General features: G+C 38.0%; 1 protein-coding gene across 5 annotated transcripts in view; it reads left to right on the forward strand.

Moving 5' to 3' along the window:
- Window positions 1–20,834, forward strand: part of LOC124797847 (poly(A) polymerase type 3) — a 196,748-nt gene that overhangs the window by 51,821 nt on the left and 124,093 nt on the right. For all 5 annotated transcript variants that reach the window (XM_047260903.1, XM_047260905.1, XM_047260902.1 and 2 more), the window contains 3 exons: window positions 50–200; window positions 13,014–13,225; window positions 14,555–14,760. In XM_047260903.1, coding sequence (XP_047116859.1) covers window positions 50–200; window positions 13,014–13,225; window positions 14,555–14,760 — 569 coding nt within the window. The remainder of the gene's footprint in view (window positions 1–49; window positions 201–13,013; window positions 13,226–14,554; window positions 14,761–20,834) is intronic.

The raw sequence follows: 20,834 nt of genomic DNA on the forward strand, positions 1-20,834 counted from the left end.
ATATTATATGTTTGTGTGTTTATAATTCTATCTGTGTCAATTGTTACAGGACTTGAGAGATGACTGTCTTTTAAAAAATCTTGATCAAAAATGTGTGAGAAGTTTGAATGGCTGCCGAGTGACTGATGAAATCCTTAGGTTGGTTCCAAATATTGAGAGCTTCCGTTTGGCCCTTCGAACAATAAAACTTTGGGCGAAAAGTGAGTAGTGATAAAATCTTGTCTTTTAAAGACTTAACCTTCAAGGGAAATATAACTTTTTCAGTACTTTAAGAACATACCTCATGAATTTATAAAAAAGCTGTTTCTTTTCTGTACTGAGTATTTTTATACATGTAATGCTGTTTACTAACTGAACATCTTTACATACAAAAGCAGTGTAAGGGTGAAAGTGGCAGAAAACAGCAGACTGAGCATGGACTGACAATAAGCTTGGAAAGAAGGCAGAAGTGATATAGGGGTGGGATAAAGGAATGGAGTATGAAGCAAAGGAGCAAGTGTGCCCCACCACCGCCACACATGGTTGTGCGCATGTTGCCCCCCCGCCCCCCCCCCCCCCCCTTTTACACACACACACACACACACACACACACACACACACACACACACAGAGAGAGAGAGAGAGAGAGAGAGAGAGAGAGAGAGAGAGAGAGATATGAAGTCTTGGGAATATCTCCCAACAGTTGAAGTTGTAACAAAATCTTAAGAATATTTCAAATCGCTTAAGTGATTATACGTATGGCACAAACAGTAAGTAACCCAAACATATTTTAGAATGAGAGACATTATTATCTCTATAAGGTAAGAATAAGGGGAAACCGTACTGGTAGAAGTGCTGTCAGCAAGTTATGAGATAGAAAAGGATAGATTGCTACACTAACGTTAAAGCAAAAAAGTAGATGAATTGAAAATAATTACTACAAAAGATTATATTGTTTTAATGGCTTCATTTGTGGCCCAATATGACTGTCCCCCATCCCAGCAGAGTCGTGCTTAAGTGAAATTTTTAGTGTTATGTCTCGTGAAGGGCTCAGGTATTGTTAATGTGGTCCTGTTAAAAGCTGTAGACACTGAATTTTGCATTTTTTGGATACCTGTTCCCAGACTAGTGCTCATCAAAGTTGGACAAATTTTCATATTTATGAAAAAAATTTCATTTTAACTTCTGCTTTTTGGTAATATCATTTAAAGTTACCCATCTATCAATAAAGTGGTCTCTATAAAATTTATAGAGGAATAAGTTCTGCATCCTGTGAGACCAAAAGTGAATGTTTTGGACCACCCGTTTCCGTACAACTCCACCTTAAAGTTGGACCATTTCCCACCATCTATGAAAACTGTTTAAAGTGAAGTTCTGCAATAATTGTTATTTACACTATATTAAATGTAGTAATATGGTACTCGTTTGTACTACTCTTGTACTTGGTAAATATAGTGGTACAATAAAATATTAAAAGTGTAACATATATAAAAAGATAATATTAAGAAATGGTTTCATGTAGAATATGATGAGGTCCACTAATACGAAGATGGAGGCAGGATAAGAAACACAGTTCTCTGAAATCGATTAGTGAGGATTATATTTCATGATAAGAAAAATTGTGGGTAAAGGTATGAAGATGAAATGAGGAAAAAATAGGTAGGTTCACAAATTTCACAGGCGTCAATCCCTTGCTTGTCTTTGGATCAGTCGGCACCTCAGAGTCTGTAATTTTCGATTGGGAATTTGTTGTTCCCACCACTCAGATTCTCAAAGTCTGTAATTTTTGTCTCCCCATAGGTGCATTCCAGATCTTTGCCAGCATCTGGTTTTTCAGTTTCATCTGGTTGGGGGAAATTAGTGCAGGAGTTCCCTTTCCAATTGGCACAAATCAAAGAGCACTTAATCCCAGCCTTCTGCCACCCACAACCATCTCACACCACTTGTTGCATTTGCAGAAAATTGTGGAGAGAAGAGACTGCAGAGCTGTTTTCGTGAAAGTAGGAACGTGGTCAAGACCAGACTTTGAAGCCTGCCAAGCCCAGAGGAGGAGATCCACCTGGTGTCGTAACTACATTTGTAGTTTTAGGTAAAAACTCAAGCAGTGTAGCTGGGCTGTGTCGGATGTTATTGGTATGGATGTCAGGTTGAATTTGAATTTCACAAGGGCTTTGGAAAAGAGGTTGAATCACGATTTATCTAAAGTATCTCGTGCCCTATCTTCGTAGAGGTTTGTTAAAAGTCGTACACCAGCTTTGGCAGTAGCTTCTGCTTGAATGGCATGCTCGAAGAAATGTTTGATTTCTTCTAGAAGAAACTTATTTTCGACAGACAGCTTGACCATCTTCTTGTTCTGCCTGAAGAGTGCTAAATTTGTGTCGCAGCCACTTGTGGCATGGAGAAATATGAGTGGCCTTCTGACGTCTGCCAGTTTGAAGCTGTTGGGACCAAATACTTTTGATGATGTCATTCCTCTTCCAGGTTTTGAGAAATATATAATTGCTGATGTGGCTAGGCATTGAGCATGATAAGAACATCGGCATCTTCACCAACTACTTCTCACGCTCCAGTGATACCTCAAGGGCCATGGCAACAATCAGGTGATCTGTGCCTCCAATAGCTTGCTGTACTGAGCAGCCTTTTCGTTTGAGCCTCTCAGTAAGCAAGCTTATGAGACACACGTTATTTCTGTCACTGGAAAAGAATAGTGCCCGAGTAATGGTCACCAACATTAACTCTGTAAAAGTGATCTCAGAAGTATTGTTTGGTTTGCTTCAGCAGAGGCACTCAGCATATTTGGTGTACAAGTCTTCTGGGTAGCCATCAAACACCACGTGTGTTGCACTTGGGCTATAGTGTCTTTTTAGGCAGTCAGCATATTTCCTTAGGATTAGTTGGAATGTTTCACCATTCTTTCACACAACCCGGTAGGGAAGAAATCTACCATCAACGACAAAAGTTGCTCCTTCCAGGCTGACCTGATTCACTGTTGTAAACAAGTCGTATAACATTGACTTTAGAGTCTTCCTCATTCCAACTGCATCAAACAGAGAGAGAGGATAGGTGCCAGTACATAACAGAATAATTCTTTAAGCAACAACAAAAAAATTCTCTACTCTTACTCACAACCTACACAATCAATGTGAGTTGGTCCAAATTTAAGGTGGAGCTGTACGGAAATGAGTGGTCAAAAAGATTCGCTCTTGTTCTCATAGAATGCAAAATCCATTTCTCTATAACTTTTTTATTGACGACTTTATTGGTAGATGAGTTGTTTTAGGTGATATTACCAAAAAGCAGAAGTTAAAACAAAAATATGTAAAATTTATCCAACTCTGATGAGCACTAGTATGGGAACGATTGGTCGAAAAGACGTGTTCTGCTCTCATTCAATGCAAAATTTAATGCCTTACATCTTTTAATAGGACCATGTTTTCTCTACTGTGAGTCCTTCACTAGATACAAGTATAAAACCACAATAATACCCCCCTTTTGGGGGTACATTTTTATCCCCCGCCACTTAAGCTTAACTCTGCGGAGAGGGGGGGGCTTAGGATCATCATAGTGGGCCACAAATGAAGCCATTAAAACAATAAAACCTTTTGCATCAGCTATTTCTGATTTGCTACTCACCATATAGTGGAGATGCTGAGTCAGAGATAGGCACAACAAAAAGACTGGCACAAAGTAAGCTTTCAGCCGAAAGCTTATTTTGTGACAGTCTTTTCATTGTGCCTATCTCTGACTCTGAAAGCTTATTTTGTGCCAGTCTTTTTGTTGTGCCTATCTCTGACTCGGCATCTAAACTGTATGGTGAGTAGCAACTATCCTTTTCATAATATTGTTACATTCCAGCCTGGATTTTCCATTGGTTTATTTCTGATTCAGACTTTATGCCTACTGGCCTTTTCACCGTAAAGATGACCCGTTGAGTTGCAGACCGACATGACAGACAGACTGTTACACATTATAGCTTTCAGTCAAAGCCTTCTTCAGCAAAGGAAATACACACACACACACACACACACACACACACACACACACACACACACACATCCAAGCAAGCACATCCCATACACATATGGCCACTACCACTGGCAGCTCTGACAGGAATTAAGAGATAAGGGAAGCCCAGACTGACCGTGACAAGGTGTCTTAGACCGCGCAGCTGCCCCATGCGGCGCATCACTCCTTTGTCGACCTCAAAACTCAACACACAATGCTTAACTATGTTCACTGCTTAACTATGTCCACTGCTTCAGTAGCATATGATATTGTAGGAACAGGCAAAGGCTCTGATTCTTGTCTTCACTTTCTTCTTGTTTCTCTGCCATTTGCTCCAGCAACACTTCATCAATTATCACAGATTGACAGACATCTACACCTTTTTCATGTTCAACATAGTCATCAAAATTAAGATAGTCAGTTTTCATCTTGCTCCATTATTTCTTGCCACTGTTCGGCTGCAATTCCTTCGTTTTCTGGTGAGAAGTATTCTCTGAAGAAAGCTAACTCTCTTGAAGCAGTTTGAAATTGTGATTTCTTGCATGGAATTCAAGGAACTTCTTCAAAAATGTGTAATGTCCAAGATCATTACCATTTTCATTCCATTATGAAGACAGGCCAGCCTCTTCTGTACAAGAATTTTTTTCTCAGGTATTTTATAATGCATTGGTTGGAGGGGGCGAGGGTGGTTTGTGCAGCTGGGAGGAAAAACGCTACGTTTATATCACGTAGATACACTGTATCTTGGGGACGCACAGCACAGTGGTCAATAAACGAGATGATTTTCCTATTTCTAACACCATCTAACACCATCATAGTCAGGCAAGAACTGTTCAGATGTAGTTGTTGTTACCCAAGCTTTCACATTAGACATATGTTTACTTGGAAATGTCAACACATTTTTAAAGCATCATGGACTCTGCCTTTTCAGTTATCCATGACACCAATTTTTCTGTTCCTCTTTCATTACAACATAATAAAACAGTTAGCTTCCCTTTACTAAATTTTCTGGTGAGGCGTTTCTGTGGTGTGCTATAGTGTGCTGTGCTGAATTCAAAAATTCTATCTGGGTCCACATCTGCCTTCAGTACTCTGCAAGCCATCTGATGCAGTGTGGCAGAGGGTACTGCTGGTACTACTGACTGACCAGTGTTCCACTCGCGAATGGCATGTGGGAAGAATGATTGTTGGTAAGCCTAAGCTCTAATTTCTCAAATTTTCTCATCGTGGTCATCTTGCAAGATGTATGTGAGAGGAAGTAATATGTTGACTGACTCTCTTGAAATTTCAAGTGTGAACCTCTCCATTATGCACAATGCCTCTCTTGTAATGTCTGCTTCTGGAATTTTTTGAGCATCTCTGAAGAACACTGACCAAATGGTCCCATAACAAAACATCCCACTCTTCATTGGATCTTCTCTATCTTGTCTACTAATCCCACCTGGCAAGGGCCCCAGATTGATGAACAATATTCAAGAATCAGTTGAACATGTGCATTATAAGCCACTTTCCTATTTGTATAATGTGTTTATTCCTCTTACGGCCACTCTGGGTAGTTGCCCCTAGTATTTTACAGTAGGTACATTTTTCAGCAATTTGTCAACAGTAGTTTAGTTGTACAGCAGCAGATTTATTTTCCTTTGTATGCACAATATATTACATTTATTTACATTCTGGGTCAACTGCCAAAACCTGCACCTTTCATCGATCCTCTATAGGATCCTACAAATCGATTTTGTATTGTGGTGTTACTGCTTTCTTACATTCAATCTCACCATCTGCAAACAGTCACAAACAGCTTATTCTGCTTTCTACTGTATATTTTACATACATTGTAAATAATAATGGTTCTATCACACGTCTTTGAGTTTCTCCGGAAATTACCTTTACATCTGTTGCTTTTGTTCCATTAAGAGCAAAGTGTTGAGTTATGTCTGCAAGGAAGTCCAATTGCGAATCGGGTCCAATGCTTGGTTAGCTCATATTTTTTCACTAAACAGCAGGGCAGGATGGTGTGAAATGTCTTCCTGAAGTGAAGGAATGCAACGTCTCGTGAGTGCCATTGTCTACAATGCTATGGATCTCGTGGAGGACCAGAGGGAACTGAGTTTTGTGAGATCTATGTTTGCTGTACCCAAGTTGATTTTTATAGAGGCAATTTCCATTCTCCAAAGAGCCATAATTTGGTTCTTGAGCATAAAACACGTTCCATAATTCTACTACAGTTTTGACATCAATGATATAGGCCTAAAGCACCTGACGAGATTCGAACCCACAGCCTTCTGCATGTAAGGACTATGTCTTAACCATTATGCTAAGTCAAGCAGAAGGTGAAAAAATAAGCCCATTTTATCTGTATTAAAAACATCATTTTTACTTTACCTTTTTACGATTGATGGTAGAGTATTTTTCCACAATTTAACAATGTCAGTGTTTACGCTTCCAGCCTCACCTCAAACACATTTGTACAATAAACAATGTCAGTCTTTGAATTTTTCAATCGAACCATTAGAGGCTTTGAAATATGTGAGTTCCAACTTTTGTGCCAAATATATTGCTTTAGCATGAACCACCGTACCATTAGTTGGAATATTCAAAGCAGGGACAACACGGAAATGAGTGCCATACTAACAAGATTCCACTGTAATGTCTGACCTAGTTGGGTACATCATTAATAAATTGAGAACAGTAACAGAGGTATCAGACTTAAAGCTGTACTGGTTGCAAATTATGCTTTTGACTGAAAAATGTTCTGTTTGTCAAGAAGGCTACAATCTTAGTACATACCTGTACCTTAAATTCCCTAAGTGCCCTCCCCTTTCAGTCTCCAAATAAGATGTGATATGCAAGCACAAAACAAGTTCCAAAATCCTTCTATAAATTGATACCATCGACATAGGTCTCCAGTTCAGAGTATTTGATCTGTGACATTTCTTAAAGCCTGAAATTTTTTGCACATTTTCCAATTGTGTGAGGTGCTCCTTCGTTTCTGCGAGCTAATGACAATAGACTGTTGTGAGAAGGAGAGCAAATTTTCTTATATATTTTATATAAACTGTTGAAAAAAATTTTGCAACAACTACATAATTGTGAAGGTGTGTGGGCTTAATTGACTGGGAGCAGAGAATGAAAGAATAAGCCCTGTGAAACCAACAAAATAGCTTTACTGTGAAGTAAATATAAAAGAAGACAAAAACAAAGGCAGTCTGTGTAAAAGTGCACATTGACGAAATCAAAATCTACTTCTGGGTAACAGGGGTAATATATTGCTCACCCTGTGAATTGTGATATTTCTGGATATTTCACACCATATTGCTCACAAAGTGGCTGAGACATTGGTGCTCAGGCCTTCTGAGTCTGATCACTCCAGTGTGAGTAGGATTCTTATAGTGCACTAATAGTTTCAATTGTTTCCAAGCATACTCACTTGAATTCATGTAAGCAGATATTGCTAGCCTTTGCATTCAGTTTACTCATGCCTCCTGAAGGAAGGTGTGATGGGATGTACTCATGCATTCTAATGTTTGAAAGACGATACCATAGTTCAAATGTTTATTGTAGGGCTAAACAGTGGATACCTAACTTAAATTAATATTAAATAAATTCTGTTTTTTTTTTTTTTATTTTTTTAATAAAACATGTTAAAAGCAGCAGAACATTGCTAATTCTGTAGATGCTATGTAATACTTCTGAAATAGTATTTTATGATTCATGTAAGTTGTTCACATTTTGAATGTTGAAACCAATTAAATTCTTCAGCCCATATTTTGCTATCATAAATTGAGAATCTATAACAGCTAATGATAATGACAGGATAATGGGTTTCACAGACGACCTATTGTTCTGGCTAATTTTAAAATTGTGCTAAATATCAATGATAACATGAAAATCAGTTAAATGGACCATTTTCCATTAATAGTGGCCATTCAATCAATGCTGGAGAACAAATGATCAGATTTTACACGTATTACTGCAACCCAAGTCCATCAGATGAATTAACATTAATTAAATATTAATCATGATTTTAAACCAGAATGAAAAGTACTCCTGTCATAGCATAAAAAAGTGACTGTGTCCTGGGCAAGGTTAGGGATGTAAAAAAGGGACTCACTTTTTGACTTACCTGACAGCTTCATAGATATTCAAATCAACACATCTTTTTTGACTTTTGAACCATGTTGCTAATGCAACAACATGTATAGCTTTCACAAAACAACAACAAAGTGGCACACAAAAAGAACTCCCAGATATATTTTTTATGCACTTTAAATTCAAATGAAGCTAGATTTTTGAAAGAGAGTTTTTAACTTGATTTAAGAAAGCATTTTTCATTTATTTGATTCCTTTAAAACAGATAAACATGTTTTTTGCCCCTAAAATCCTAATGAAGAAACTTTTTTTTCAAATGGTTAAACTAAGTTCCAATAAACCGATGGACCCAATTTGAACAATCAGTCTTGCTCCAAGTCCGGAGTTAATTAAGGGTGACTGTTTTTGCATGTAAAATCTGAACAAGGGTGACTGTTTTTGCATGTAAAATCTGAACAAGGGTGGCTGTTTTTGCACATAAAATCCTAATGGCGCACATACAAATGGTGCCATTAACTGAGTGTTAATTTCAGCCCAAAAATATTTTATGTAAGGAGTCAATTGATTCACCCAATCTGCCAGAGTGCCAGCTCCAGTTGTCATTCAAACATTGCTTAATATTTTGTAACATGTCTACAGTAAGACAGCTGTTCAAATGGCTATATAAGTGGCCACTTTTCGAGGCTGAACAAAAAAAAAAAAAATTCCTTAAAGATGAGTCATTTTGCACACTATTATAAACTAGTTTTAAATTTTGTAGAAATTCCAATTTTTTCATTTTGCTTATGTGGCAGAATGATTTGTGGAAGGAGTAGATGACTAAATTCTTGTTGCTACTACATTAATGTGCAAAGAACAGTTTTTTTGTGTGAAAACTAATGTAAATTAGAATAGTGCCCCCTATCAGGCAGCTTAATTGTGCTGTAAAGTACATATTATACTTCGTTTTTGTGATGTCACTTCCCTTAAACTGATGGGAAGAGGGCTTTCAATAAATAGATTTTTGAGACGCACAGCGACAGGCAGTTAAGGGTGAGATAACATTGAGATAGGTCATGTGAACAACAATACATGTATTTTTGTAATTGCCTAGCAAAGTAACGTAGGCATCACTGGAAAAGCATTGCTGATGACTGATGATGCTGTTACTGTGTTTGTCAACTATGTATTCATAATGAATGTAATTATGTAGTAACCAGGTGATACACAAAACCAATCAAGTTAACACAAATACAGCTTTATTCATAAACCTCTGAACAGTAATTGAAATAGCCTCTCATGAATCCACATGTAATGTGAGCAGTACAACTAAGAATGCAAAGGGAATCAGTCATCACTGCTCTGTGCGTATATATGTGCAAGTTGACAGCACAGCGGAGACCATGCTGTGTGCTCACCTACCACAAGCAGCGTCCAGCAGCCGGCCCACACTGATGCAGTTGGCAGCCAATTAAAGCGCGTTCCTCCCTCCACACACCAAATACACGCGCACGCACGCACGCGCGCACACACACACACACACACACACACACACACACACACACACACACACACACACACACACGAACTACAAGCAGTCTTTAAATATATCTGCTTGTGTCTGTATATGTGTGGATGGATATGTGTGTGTGTGTGTGTGCGCGAGTGTATACCCGTCCTTTTTCCCCCCAAGGTAAGTCTTTCCGCTCCCGGGATTGGAATGAGTCCTTACCCTCTCCCTTAAAACCCACATATCCTTTCGTCTTTCCCTCTCCTTCCTTCTTTCCTGATGAGGCAACAGTTTGTTGCGAAAGTTTGTATTTTGTATGTATGTTTGTGTTTGTTTGTGTGTCTATCGACCTGCCAGCGCTTTCGTTCGGTAAGTCACATCATCTTTGTTTTTAGATATATTTTTCCCACGTGGAATGTTTCCCTCTATTATATTATGTAAGGAATCAATTGATTCACCCAATCTGCCCGAGTGCCAGCTCCACATGATAGAGAAATTAAGCCAACAAATTTCTAAACAGAAAAGGAACAAATGCACAACACAAACACAAAAACTTACAAAACACAGACCAAGTCAAAGACCACATGCAAGAGACAACAATGGCAACAATGCACACACAAAACAAAATGGCACACACTCACCTACAATAACAAAATTGTCCACAGAGCAGACAAAATGTTAAAGAAACAGTACTTCAAATAGGATACGGGACAGACAACATAACACAGAAAAAACTTTGAACATAAAAGACATCCACAGATAAATTCAATAGATCAGAAATATATGAAATCACAAGCAGCACGGCACCAAACTATCTTGGGAACACATGAACGCCAACGACGTTAGGAAACACAACATAGTACTCACTGAATTTTGTGAAGCGAAACTGCGTTTATAAAAAACAAAATCGTGCAAAGTATGTTAATATGTGTGTCCTGTGCCCTCAGACCATATAAGAAGAAAGCTCAGTCACACAAGTACGTGCATAATAACAAACATATACACAAAACATTTTGCCACCCCAAAATAATGTTTTTTAAAAATCGAATTTGTTAACTTGCCTATGAAATCTACATTTACATCGTTTGGTTTGCAGATGACAAGCTATCAATGCAGGACATCATACGGATGATCTTGCAAAATCATATAGAGGGAGAACCTATATCCTGTAATTTAACTGCAAATGTGGAAAGAAAGACGAGCTGCAAACCCAAAAGATGAATTTCATTTAGGGCAATTTAAAATGTAATCGGTATCCTGTCAGTGCCAGTGATGTCTTCAGTTTTTCTTTCTTTTTTTTTTCAATTCCTGGTCATTTATTTCTTTATCTGTAATTTTCACTTCTGAGCAATGATCAAAGGTAGGAGCTCTGTTATGATGTACTTGGAGAATGAACCACATGGTGCCTATATTTCTAGCTCAGTGTAATAAAGGAGAGGACCATCTTGAAAACAGTTTGTTGCGCATGTGTAGTTGTTTATCATGGAGAGGATTATTTCTAGAGAATCACAAACATTCATATTGCCTTTAAAAGCATTGAAATGTACAACGTATGAGCTTAACACTGACATAATACAGATTTCATTAATCTCTTAAGTTCACTGCAGTTATAAGAAACAGGCAGCATTTAAACATTGCCATGACTGCTTAGGTCTTGCAGCTTTGAAAAACAGAGAAAGAAAAATGTTAATAATAACTATTCAGTGTTTTGCATTAAGGTCCTTAATACAGAGCCTTTATGGTAACCAAATTGTGCAGGATGTTTCAAAAAGACGACCTGATTTTGGACAGTAATAATTATGAAACACGGGATATGTCAGCAAGGAAATGTATGTCATTTGAATAAGTGTGGCCTAGAGTTTCAAAAAATCACCATTAGATGTCAGTCAGTGTGCCTTCTCAGTTTGCAATCAGTCAGAAGTAAGATGGTGTTCACTCAACAAAAGGCATTTTGTATGCTGCAGTTTGCAAAGAGTGAGTCTCTGATTTCAGTCCAGTGAGCTTTTCGTCAGAGTTTTGGCATAGATCTGCCTGCACCCGAAAGCATTCATTGTTGTATCGCCAATTTGAAGACACAGGGTGATTATGCAAAAGTTAGAGCCCAGATCGACCTCACAAGGGAAAACACAGTGACTTTAGTGAGCTATCTTGAAATGTTGCAGAATTGGCTTTTTCTACAACTTCAGAACTCCATTGATTTCATTTTTCAACAGGATGGAGCTCCACCACACTGGCACAACGGTGTATGTCAGTTTCTCAATAACATTCTACCTCAACACTGAATAGTGCGCACAGGACCCAGAGACACTGTCCTGCATTCTTTGTCTCCAAGATTGCCAGACATGACCCCATCTGATTTTTTTTTATTGTGGGGATGTGAAGAAAAGTGTGTTCATCTCCCCTCCCCTTTACCTCATGGCGTAGAAGTAGTGAAGAACAGATTAACAACTGCCGTAACTGATGTGTAAAACCAAATACAGAGTGTCAGGTTTATGACGAATTTAGCTATCATTTGGATGTTGTTCGTGCTGATGCTGGTGGACACACACAGCATTTGTAATAGCATAGCCAAAACGTTAAAAATAATGTTGAGTATTTTGCAGTCTATTCCAAGATTGTAATGCGTTTTTGTCAGTAAATATAGAAGTTTGAAATCGGGGCATTCTGTTCGGAACATCCTGTAAATCACAACTGTCAGTTTTTTCCATTAATGAAATGCTTTGGATGGTATGCACCATCTGACTTGGCAAAACTGAAAATTGTCTGGTAACCTCATAAAATCATATGAATTTGTTCATTTAAATTTAAACAATTAAATTACCTATGCGTCTTTTTTTCATAATGTAGCCTCTGACATTCATTCATTCATTCATTCATTAAAAATCGGTTTTGTTTCTTCATTTGTTTTTATAGTATTTATGTGTTTTGCATGTATTCTTGCTAGCCACTTCTAATGTGACGAAAAAGTGTGAATGCTTTATAATGTTAACACTGGTGCATTAAGACATGTTACTCCCTGCTGGTAGCAATTTTGTTACAACACAATTGCAGTGTGTGTGTTCACTATCTTTACAGTTTCTTATTTGGGTTATGAATGAGCTTACTAACTCAGAGCTGTTTATATTTGCTGTATTTCAAGCTGCCAGAACAAATTGTTTTAGTTGCTTGGTCTTACGAAACTTTTTCCGTAATTTCTTGTATGCAGGACGAAAAAAGTCTGAATTAAGTTGAAACTTTATTAAGTGCTAATTATTTTGTGGACTGCATACTTCTCAAAAAATGTTTTGATATTGTTATTTTTTAGTCATACAAGACACTAGTTTTGCACCAGCATTTAGGGAAGCTGTTATTTGTACCATATTTGTCCAATATGTTTGTTTACTGCATAAATTCATTGCCATGTATTGCAATTGGTTATGAAATGACTATTCATGTAATTGCTTGTATCCAGAGCATGGGATTTACAGCAATGCACTGGGATATCTTGGAGGTGTCTCATGGGCAATGTTAGTTGCACGAACTTGCCAGCTGTATCCAAATGCCGTCGCTGCGACCTTGGTGCACAAGTTCTTCCTCGTTTTTTCTCAGTGGAAGTGGCCCCAACCTGTCTTGCTGAAACCACCGGACACTGTTAACTTGGGATTCCCTGTGTGGGATCCAAGGGTAAGCTAAAGATTCATTATAAGATCATTGTACAAAAAAAAGATTAGTTCATGGTTTGTTGTACAGTTGTCTTGAAAATGTATTTTATACTGCTGTATACCTTTGTAGATTCTAGAATAGTAAACTTGAAATTCTCACTTTAAGCTGATGTGAAGTAAAAAGGAGGAGATATACTTTGAATAGAAAGAAAATTTAAGCCTTGTTAGTGGGAACATATTGCTATTTCTTTAAAGAGAGGGAAAGTAGAATTGGATTGAGGAGGACATTTAGTTGAAAAGACTGATGATAACTGGGCAAATAATTGAGAAAAATGTGTGTGAAGTAATTATATTGTTCAGTGCTTTTCTACATTTCTTCCATCCCATTTTATTGTGCAGTGAGTGTACTAATATTCCTTAGTATTGGATATATTTCTGGTTTATGTCTTGTTGTCATCTCCATAATTCTGATTGTACCTTATCACACACAGAAATTTCCACAGCATTAACTGCCATCGTTAGACTTGGCATTAAAAATCTACTAATGTAATGAGATATCAAAAGAAAATTCATTTAGTCTTAAAGTCATTAAGTTTTCTGCTGGTTTTGACTTTTGCTATGTTTTCCCATATCTTTTGCTATCTCATTGTTTTGTGTGCCTTACAAAATGTTCATTTGCCTTTTTCTCCTGCCAGCGAGCTGCTCATTTTCACTGCATGCATTGGCAAGTTTAACTCAGCACTGTTGCTATTTTGATTTCACTCCTTGTATAGTAACATCCCCCACTACATTGCATTTCAGATACTTCTTCTTCTAGGGTTTTCTTGCTTTTTAAATTTCGTCTTCATGTTGTCCAATTCTCAGGATATATACTTTCAGAAAGATCTGTTTGGTCGGTGTTTAGAAACCAGCAGATATCTGTTAATTACTCTCCTGACTATGTGACAAAGATGAGTGACATTGTGCAAACTTAACCATATTATGGAAAAGGATAGTTGCTATTCACCATGTAGCGGAGATGCTGGGTTGCAGAAAGGCACAACAAAAAGACTGTCACAAAATAAGCTTTTGGCCAATGAGGCCTTTGTCAAAAATAGAGGACGCACACATGAACCAGTCTGTGGCTTCAGCTGCCACAGACTGTGATCATGTGTGGGTGAGTTGCATAATATTGTTACATTCCATCCTGAATTTTCTATTGTTTGATTGTCCAAACTTAAGATTATTGTATCTGCACTGTGAGTTTTTGTTTCTAGTGGAAGTACTTATTCTTCTTGCCTTCAATACCATTATTGAACAAAATATTTTGTTCGTATGTGATATTTTATGTATCTTATAAATTATTTTTCAGATAAATGCTGCAGATAGATATCATTTGATGCCTATTATCACCCCAGCATATCCACAACAAAATTCTACTTTCAATGTATCTATATCAACCAGAACAATAATGCAAGAAGAATTTAAACAGGGCCTAGCAATAACGGAAGACATAATGGTTGGAAAATGCACTTGGAACAAATTATTCGAGCCTCCTAATTTTTTCTCCAAATACAAGTAAGAATATTATACATACAGCTTATATATTTATTGAAATATTTCTATTCCAGTAATGCACTGATAGTGGAAGTTTAAACTCACTTCTGTGTGTTTAAGATTTTGGGAATACATCTGATCAAAATATTATTTTACTAGAGAAGTTAAAAGTCTTTCTTTTTTTTGGGCTTGTAAAAATAATCTTACTGCTTTTACAGAGTACACTGATTAGGCAAAACATTATGACCCCCCTCCCACTGTGAGATTAAATGCCATCTGATGGTGATGCAGGCATGTTGTGCGGTGAGGAAAATATACTGCATAACCCCACTCTCATGTTTCCGGAACTAACATTTTCCTGATGTTTATGAAATTTTTTGTCATTCATCACCTGTGTTAATTCACACCCAGTTTGATGTTAACGTATCTATTATTCTCCCACAATTTACACATGAAAAAATATTCATGGAGTAAAGAACTAAAGTAAATGGACGTTGATTGTCAAATAATGTTTACAAATGTTACGTGGTTAAGGGGAGCCGGAGGTGCCTATGCTGCCCATGTTAAAATCACTAAGTTTGAGGAACATTTATGAATAAACTACCAAATAGAAAAATTTGAATTTTTTTTTACATATAGAGTGGTTTAGTATTGCAGTTATGACAGAGGGATTTTGGAGTATCTTTTCTAGTTTCCTTCCCTCTCTCTTTTTTTTTTTTTTTTTTTTTTTTTTTTTTTTTTTTTTTTATTAATGACCCAAATTTTTTTTACAAATAATTGCTTTATAATTAAACTGAAATGAAACTACTGAACATATTGCCAAATGGCTGTATTACAATGTAAGTTTGACCACTAGGAGTGTTGTATAAAAATTTCATCTCTCTAGCTTGAGTGGATTTTGAGAAAATGTTCCTTATATTCGAAAAATTCTAATTTACGGGAAATGGCTATCAAAGTTTCTCAATACATTCCTGCACTATAGGATGGATTATTAGGGTCTTCTTCTTCATCCTCCAAAAGCTTCCTCTTCTGTCTTCTTTTCCGGCCTGTTGTTCCATCATACTTCATATGACTTTCTCTTCTTTCTGCTCCACTTATCCTTTCTCTGTCAATATTTCTTAGTGCTCGTACAGTGTTCACCCCAGCTGTAAATCCTAATGCCTTCAGAACTTCACACTTCACACTGTTCCCTTGGTTGTAGGTTGCTATTGCATCATAAATGCCAAAGTGCAGTGTTTTTATGCTTACAAACACCCTTTTAGGAATCACTTTCCAAATCAAATTGTTTACGCTCTCATTAGGATTCTGCGTCTTTCCGTGTAGACATTTGTGTAACAATTCTGGCTGTGCTAAGTCATGAAAAATATCATCACTGTCACTAACATATTCACGAAATCTGTCACTTCCACCAGTCAGCTTGTTGCTAGAAGATGTCACAGGGCTATGGCCGGCCATGTGTTGCTTAGCAGAAGAACGCACTGTTTCAGTAATTGTAGTATCGCAACTTGATATTAGTGTTAATTTTCTTTTCCCTTCTTATATACACGGTTACTAAAATGTGGCATCGTAACCAGAACAACGCTTTACACAAGAAGTATAATACTACCAACAACAGGCGCAACACTGAACAAATTCGAAACGGTAAACAGCAAAGAGACGATATTCCGCGCTCTTAGCGCTTCATTTGTCACAGAAAACAATGTAGCCAACCCTTGCACACTCGCTGTATGCGTAACATAAGGTGCTGTATGCGTAGCAGGCCGAGAAAATCCCAAGCAGTTCGCCAGGAAGTCACGAGAGGGTGTTAGATGCATTCAGCGCCCGCCGATTTCCTCTGCAGGAGTGGGGGAAAATGGTAATAACTCCACTTCCAGGTCGAGTAGAACAATAATTCAAAGTTTACATTAAAGAGGAATGTTCCAATTAATTTTTGGTAGCAAAAAAAAAATTGTAATTTTTTGGATTCGACCGCCTCCGGCTCCCCTTAAGCTTCTTGACACCAGGGCCCTCTACTCAGCAGATCTGAACTGGTAAACGGATAAAAGTCAAAACAATTCATGCTTTATCTTATACCACTGCCAAGTGCCACTCGGCATGGTGGCTGACGTGGTTTGTTTGAATAAAGGTATTATGACGAAACACAACTATGTCAAAAATTTCTGTACTGCGCATGCGCAGCTTCAAGATTGTTGCTGTCGTCTTGAAAACTTTGTGTTATTGAAACCATATTTAATGTGTTTTTGTTAGTTTGGCTACATGTAGAGCTAGTTGACACCTTTGCTCGCTTTGCTTTGTTCAAATATTTTTGTTTGAATCACAGCACCAGGTTCATATTTTTTAATGCTTAGCAAGATGTGTTTCAAGAATTGATTGTCGTTGTGAAGTGCAAATATTTACAGGCACAGTACCTGATAACTTCAAAAAGATGATTACGGTGCAAGAGACACAGAACAACACATATGCAAACACCACGTGAAATACTTATGTGAATATTTGCACTTGACAACAAGAACAAATTCTCAAAAGGTGTCATGCTAAGTGTGAAAAAACATGTAACTGGTGCAGTGTTTTGTTATTTATGTAATGAATGATAGTTGCAGACTTTCCAGAAACATTGATTATGATGTATGAAATTGAGTTCAATGTTTCTACTTCCCAGACAGTAGGTAGTTCCAGTTACATTAGTGGTTTTTATTAGATAACAAACTGTTATTAAATAATAAACAAGCCTCTTGACAAGTATTTTGATCCATATTACATACATATATCATACATAAAGTGCCAAAATGCAAAGAAAGATACCATACGTAACTTTTACTTCTTAAAACATTATTTCCCACATTTTATGTTTTCCTGCATTTTACACCATTTTTTTCAAGTCTCTCACAAAGTGTAAAAGTGAGGTTCACTGTGTAAGAAAAGCAGAGATAATGAGGGATCCTTGTGATTATATGCACCACAAGTAGAGAGTACAGCGATGGTGCAGGCATAAGTGTTTTCAGAGCACACTATTCAGTGCACATTTTTGGACATGGGTCTCTGCAGCAGGCAACCTCTGTGTGTTCCCATGTGGACAAAACAGCATGGTAAGTTACTATAGCAGTCGGTACACCATCTTCAAGACTGAACACTCAAGCAAGGGAAACATGTCACTTGGTCAGATGAATCACATTTCTTTTTACACCATGTCAGTGGTCATCTTGGGATACACCATCATTCTGGTAAACAGCTGCTCAAAAGATGCACGCTGCCATGGATGCAGGAGTTTAAGCTCCAAGTGACATGGAGTTGGACTCCATTGGAGCTATGGTAGTTACCATAGGCACCATGGTAGCTGTCAACTGTATGATCATAACTGCATATCACCTGCATCCCTTCCTGCTGTCTTCACTGACAGAGGTAACATCACTGCCACATTAGAATAATGCTATTGTGGTTTGAAGAGCATGATATGAACTCACTTTGTAGTCTTCGCTACCCAATGGTACACATCTGGGAAGCTATCACACACCAAGTCTGTGCCCACAAACTACTGGCATGTAATTTACGGGAATTGAATCCTCCTGCTTAGCTGAGTGGTAACGTGTTTGCCTACCATGCAGTGGGCCTGGGTTTAATTCCCAGCCAGGTTGGAGATCTTCTCTGCTCATGGACTGGGTGTTGTGTTGTCATCATCACCAGCACGCAAGTCATCCAATGTGCAACCACCCGAAATAAGACTTGCAGTCAGCAGTCAGACTTCCTCAGATGGGGCCTCCAGGCCATTAATGCCACACAATCATTTCACACTCACACACACACACACACACACACACACACACACACACACACACACACATATATATATATATATATATATATATATCTAAAAAGAAAGATGATGAAACTTACCAAACAAAAGCGCTGGCAGGTCGATAGACACACAAACAAACACAAACATACACACAAAATTCAAGCTTTCGCAACAAACTGTTGCCTCATCAGGAAAGAGGAAAGGAGAGGGAAAGACGAAAGGATGTGGGTTTTAAGGGAGAGGGTAAGGAGTCATTCCAATCCCGGGAGCGGAAAGACTTACCTTAGGGGGAAAAAAGGACAGGTATACACTCGCACACACACACATATCCATCCACACATACACAGGCACAAGCAGACATTTGTAAAGGCAAAGAGTTTGGGCAGAGATGTCAGTCGGGGCGGATGTACAGAGGCAAAGATGAAGTTGAAAGACAGGTGGGGTATGAGCGGCGGCAAATTTCTAATTTCTAATTTCAATTTGCCGCCGCTCATACCCCACCTGTCTTTCAACTTCATCTTTGCCTCTGTACATCCGCCCCGACTGACATCTCTGCCCAAACTCTTTGCCTTTACAAATGTCTGCTTGTGCCTGTGTATGTGTGGATGGATATGTGTGTGTGTGCGAGTGTATACCTGTCCTTTTTTCCCCCTAAGGTAAGTCTTTCCGCTCCCGGGATTGGAATGACTCCTTACCCTCTCCCTTAAAACCCACATCCTTTCGTCTTTCCCTCTCCTTTCCTCTTTCCTGATGAGGCAACAGTTTGTTGCGAAAGCTTGAATTTTGTGTGTATGTTTGTGTTTGTTTGTGTGTCTATCGACCTGCCAGCGCTTTTGTTTGGTAAGTTTCATCATCTTTCTTTTTAGATATATTTTTCCCACGTGGAATGTTTCCCTCTATTATATATATATATATATATATATATATATATATATATATATATATATATATATATATATATATACAAAGATGTAGTGACTTACCAAATGAAAGTGCTGGCAGGTCGACAGACACACAAACATACACACAAAATTCAAGCTTTCGCAACAAACTGTTGCCTCATCAGGAAAGAGGGAAGGAGAGGGAAAGACGAAAGGATGTGGGTTTTAAGGGAGAGGGTAAGGAGTCATTCCAATCCCGGGAGCGGAAAGACTTACCTTAGGGGGAAAAAAGGACGGGTATACACTCGCACACACACACATATCCATCCACACATATACAGACACAAGCAGACATATTGGTCTAAATAGAGGGAAACATTCCACGTGGGAAAAATATATCTAAAAAGAAAGATGATGAAACTTACCAAACAAAAGCGCTGGCAGGTCGATAGACACACAAACAAACACAAACATACACACAAAATTCTAGCTTTCGCAACCAATGGTTGCCTCGTCAGGAAAGAGGGAAGGAGAAGGAAAGACAAAAGGATATGGGTTTTAAGGGAGAGGGTAAGGAGTCATTCCAATCCCGGGAGCGGAAAGACTTACCTTAGGGGGAAAAAAGGACAGGTATACACTCGCACACACACACATATCCATCCACACATACACAGACACAAGCAGACATTTGTAAAGGCCTTGGTTGCGAAAGCTAGAATTTTGTGTGTATGTTTGTGTTTGTTTGTGTGTCTATCGACCTGCCAGCGCTTTTGTTTGGTAAGTTTCATCATCTTTCTTTTTAGATATATTTTTCCCACGTGGAATGTTTCCCTCTATTATATTCATATCATTAATTTGAAGCCAACAATCACGTTTGTTATTGTTATCGTTATTGTTATTGTCACTGTTACATTTCGAAGTCTTTTCTGTCGTCTTATTTCCTCCTCCTGTTTTTGCCAGCAGTTTCACTTTCTATTCACCTTCTCCTTTTTTACCGTAATCCAGTATACAATTTTATCCCGTCGATATACACTCAATAATACGTAATAATACGTAAATCACTTCGAAACCATAACCAAAAAAATTTTTTTCCGCTTGGCTGCTATAAAATCCACCGTTTCCAGTCCACAAACAGTTCCTTTTAGCTATTAAACAACCCTTTCGGCAGTTTTAATAACTTTTGCTTTATTTCCATTTCCGTTTTTCTCACATCACCGATCATTTTTAGCCGCTTCCCACAGGTTTTAACGTCATTATTTCTTCATCAAACAATTGTTAGCTTCATTTCCATAATCTGCCACCACCAAACCACTCCTTTTAATACATCCTCACGTAGTTTTTTCGAAATTTTCCCGAATTTCTCCAGCCTTTAACGTGTTTTGGCGGCAACACAACCACCTAACCTTTATGCACATCATTAT

The sequence above is a fragment of the Schistocerca piceifrons genome, chromosome 5 (genome assembly GCF_021461385.2).
Source record: "Schistocerca piceifrons isolate TAMUIC-IGC-003096 chromosome 5, iqSchPice1.1, whole genome shotgun sequence".
Taxonomy (NCBI): domain Eukaryota; kingdom Metazoa; phylum Arthropoda; class Insecta; order Orthoptera; family Acrididae; genus Schistocerca; species Schistocerca piceifrons.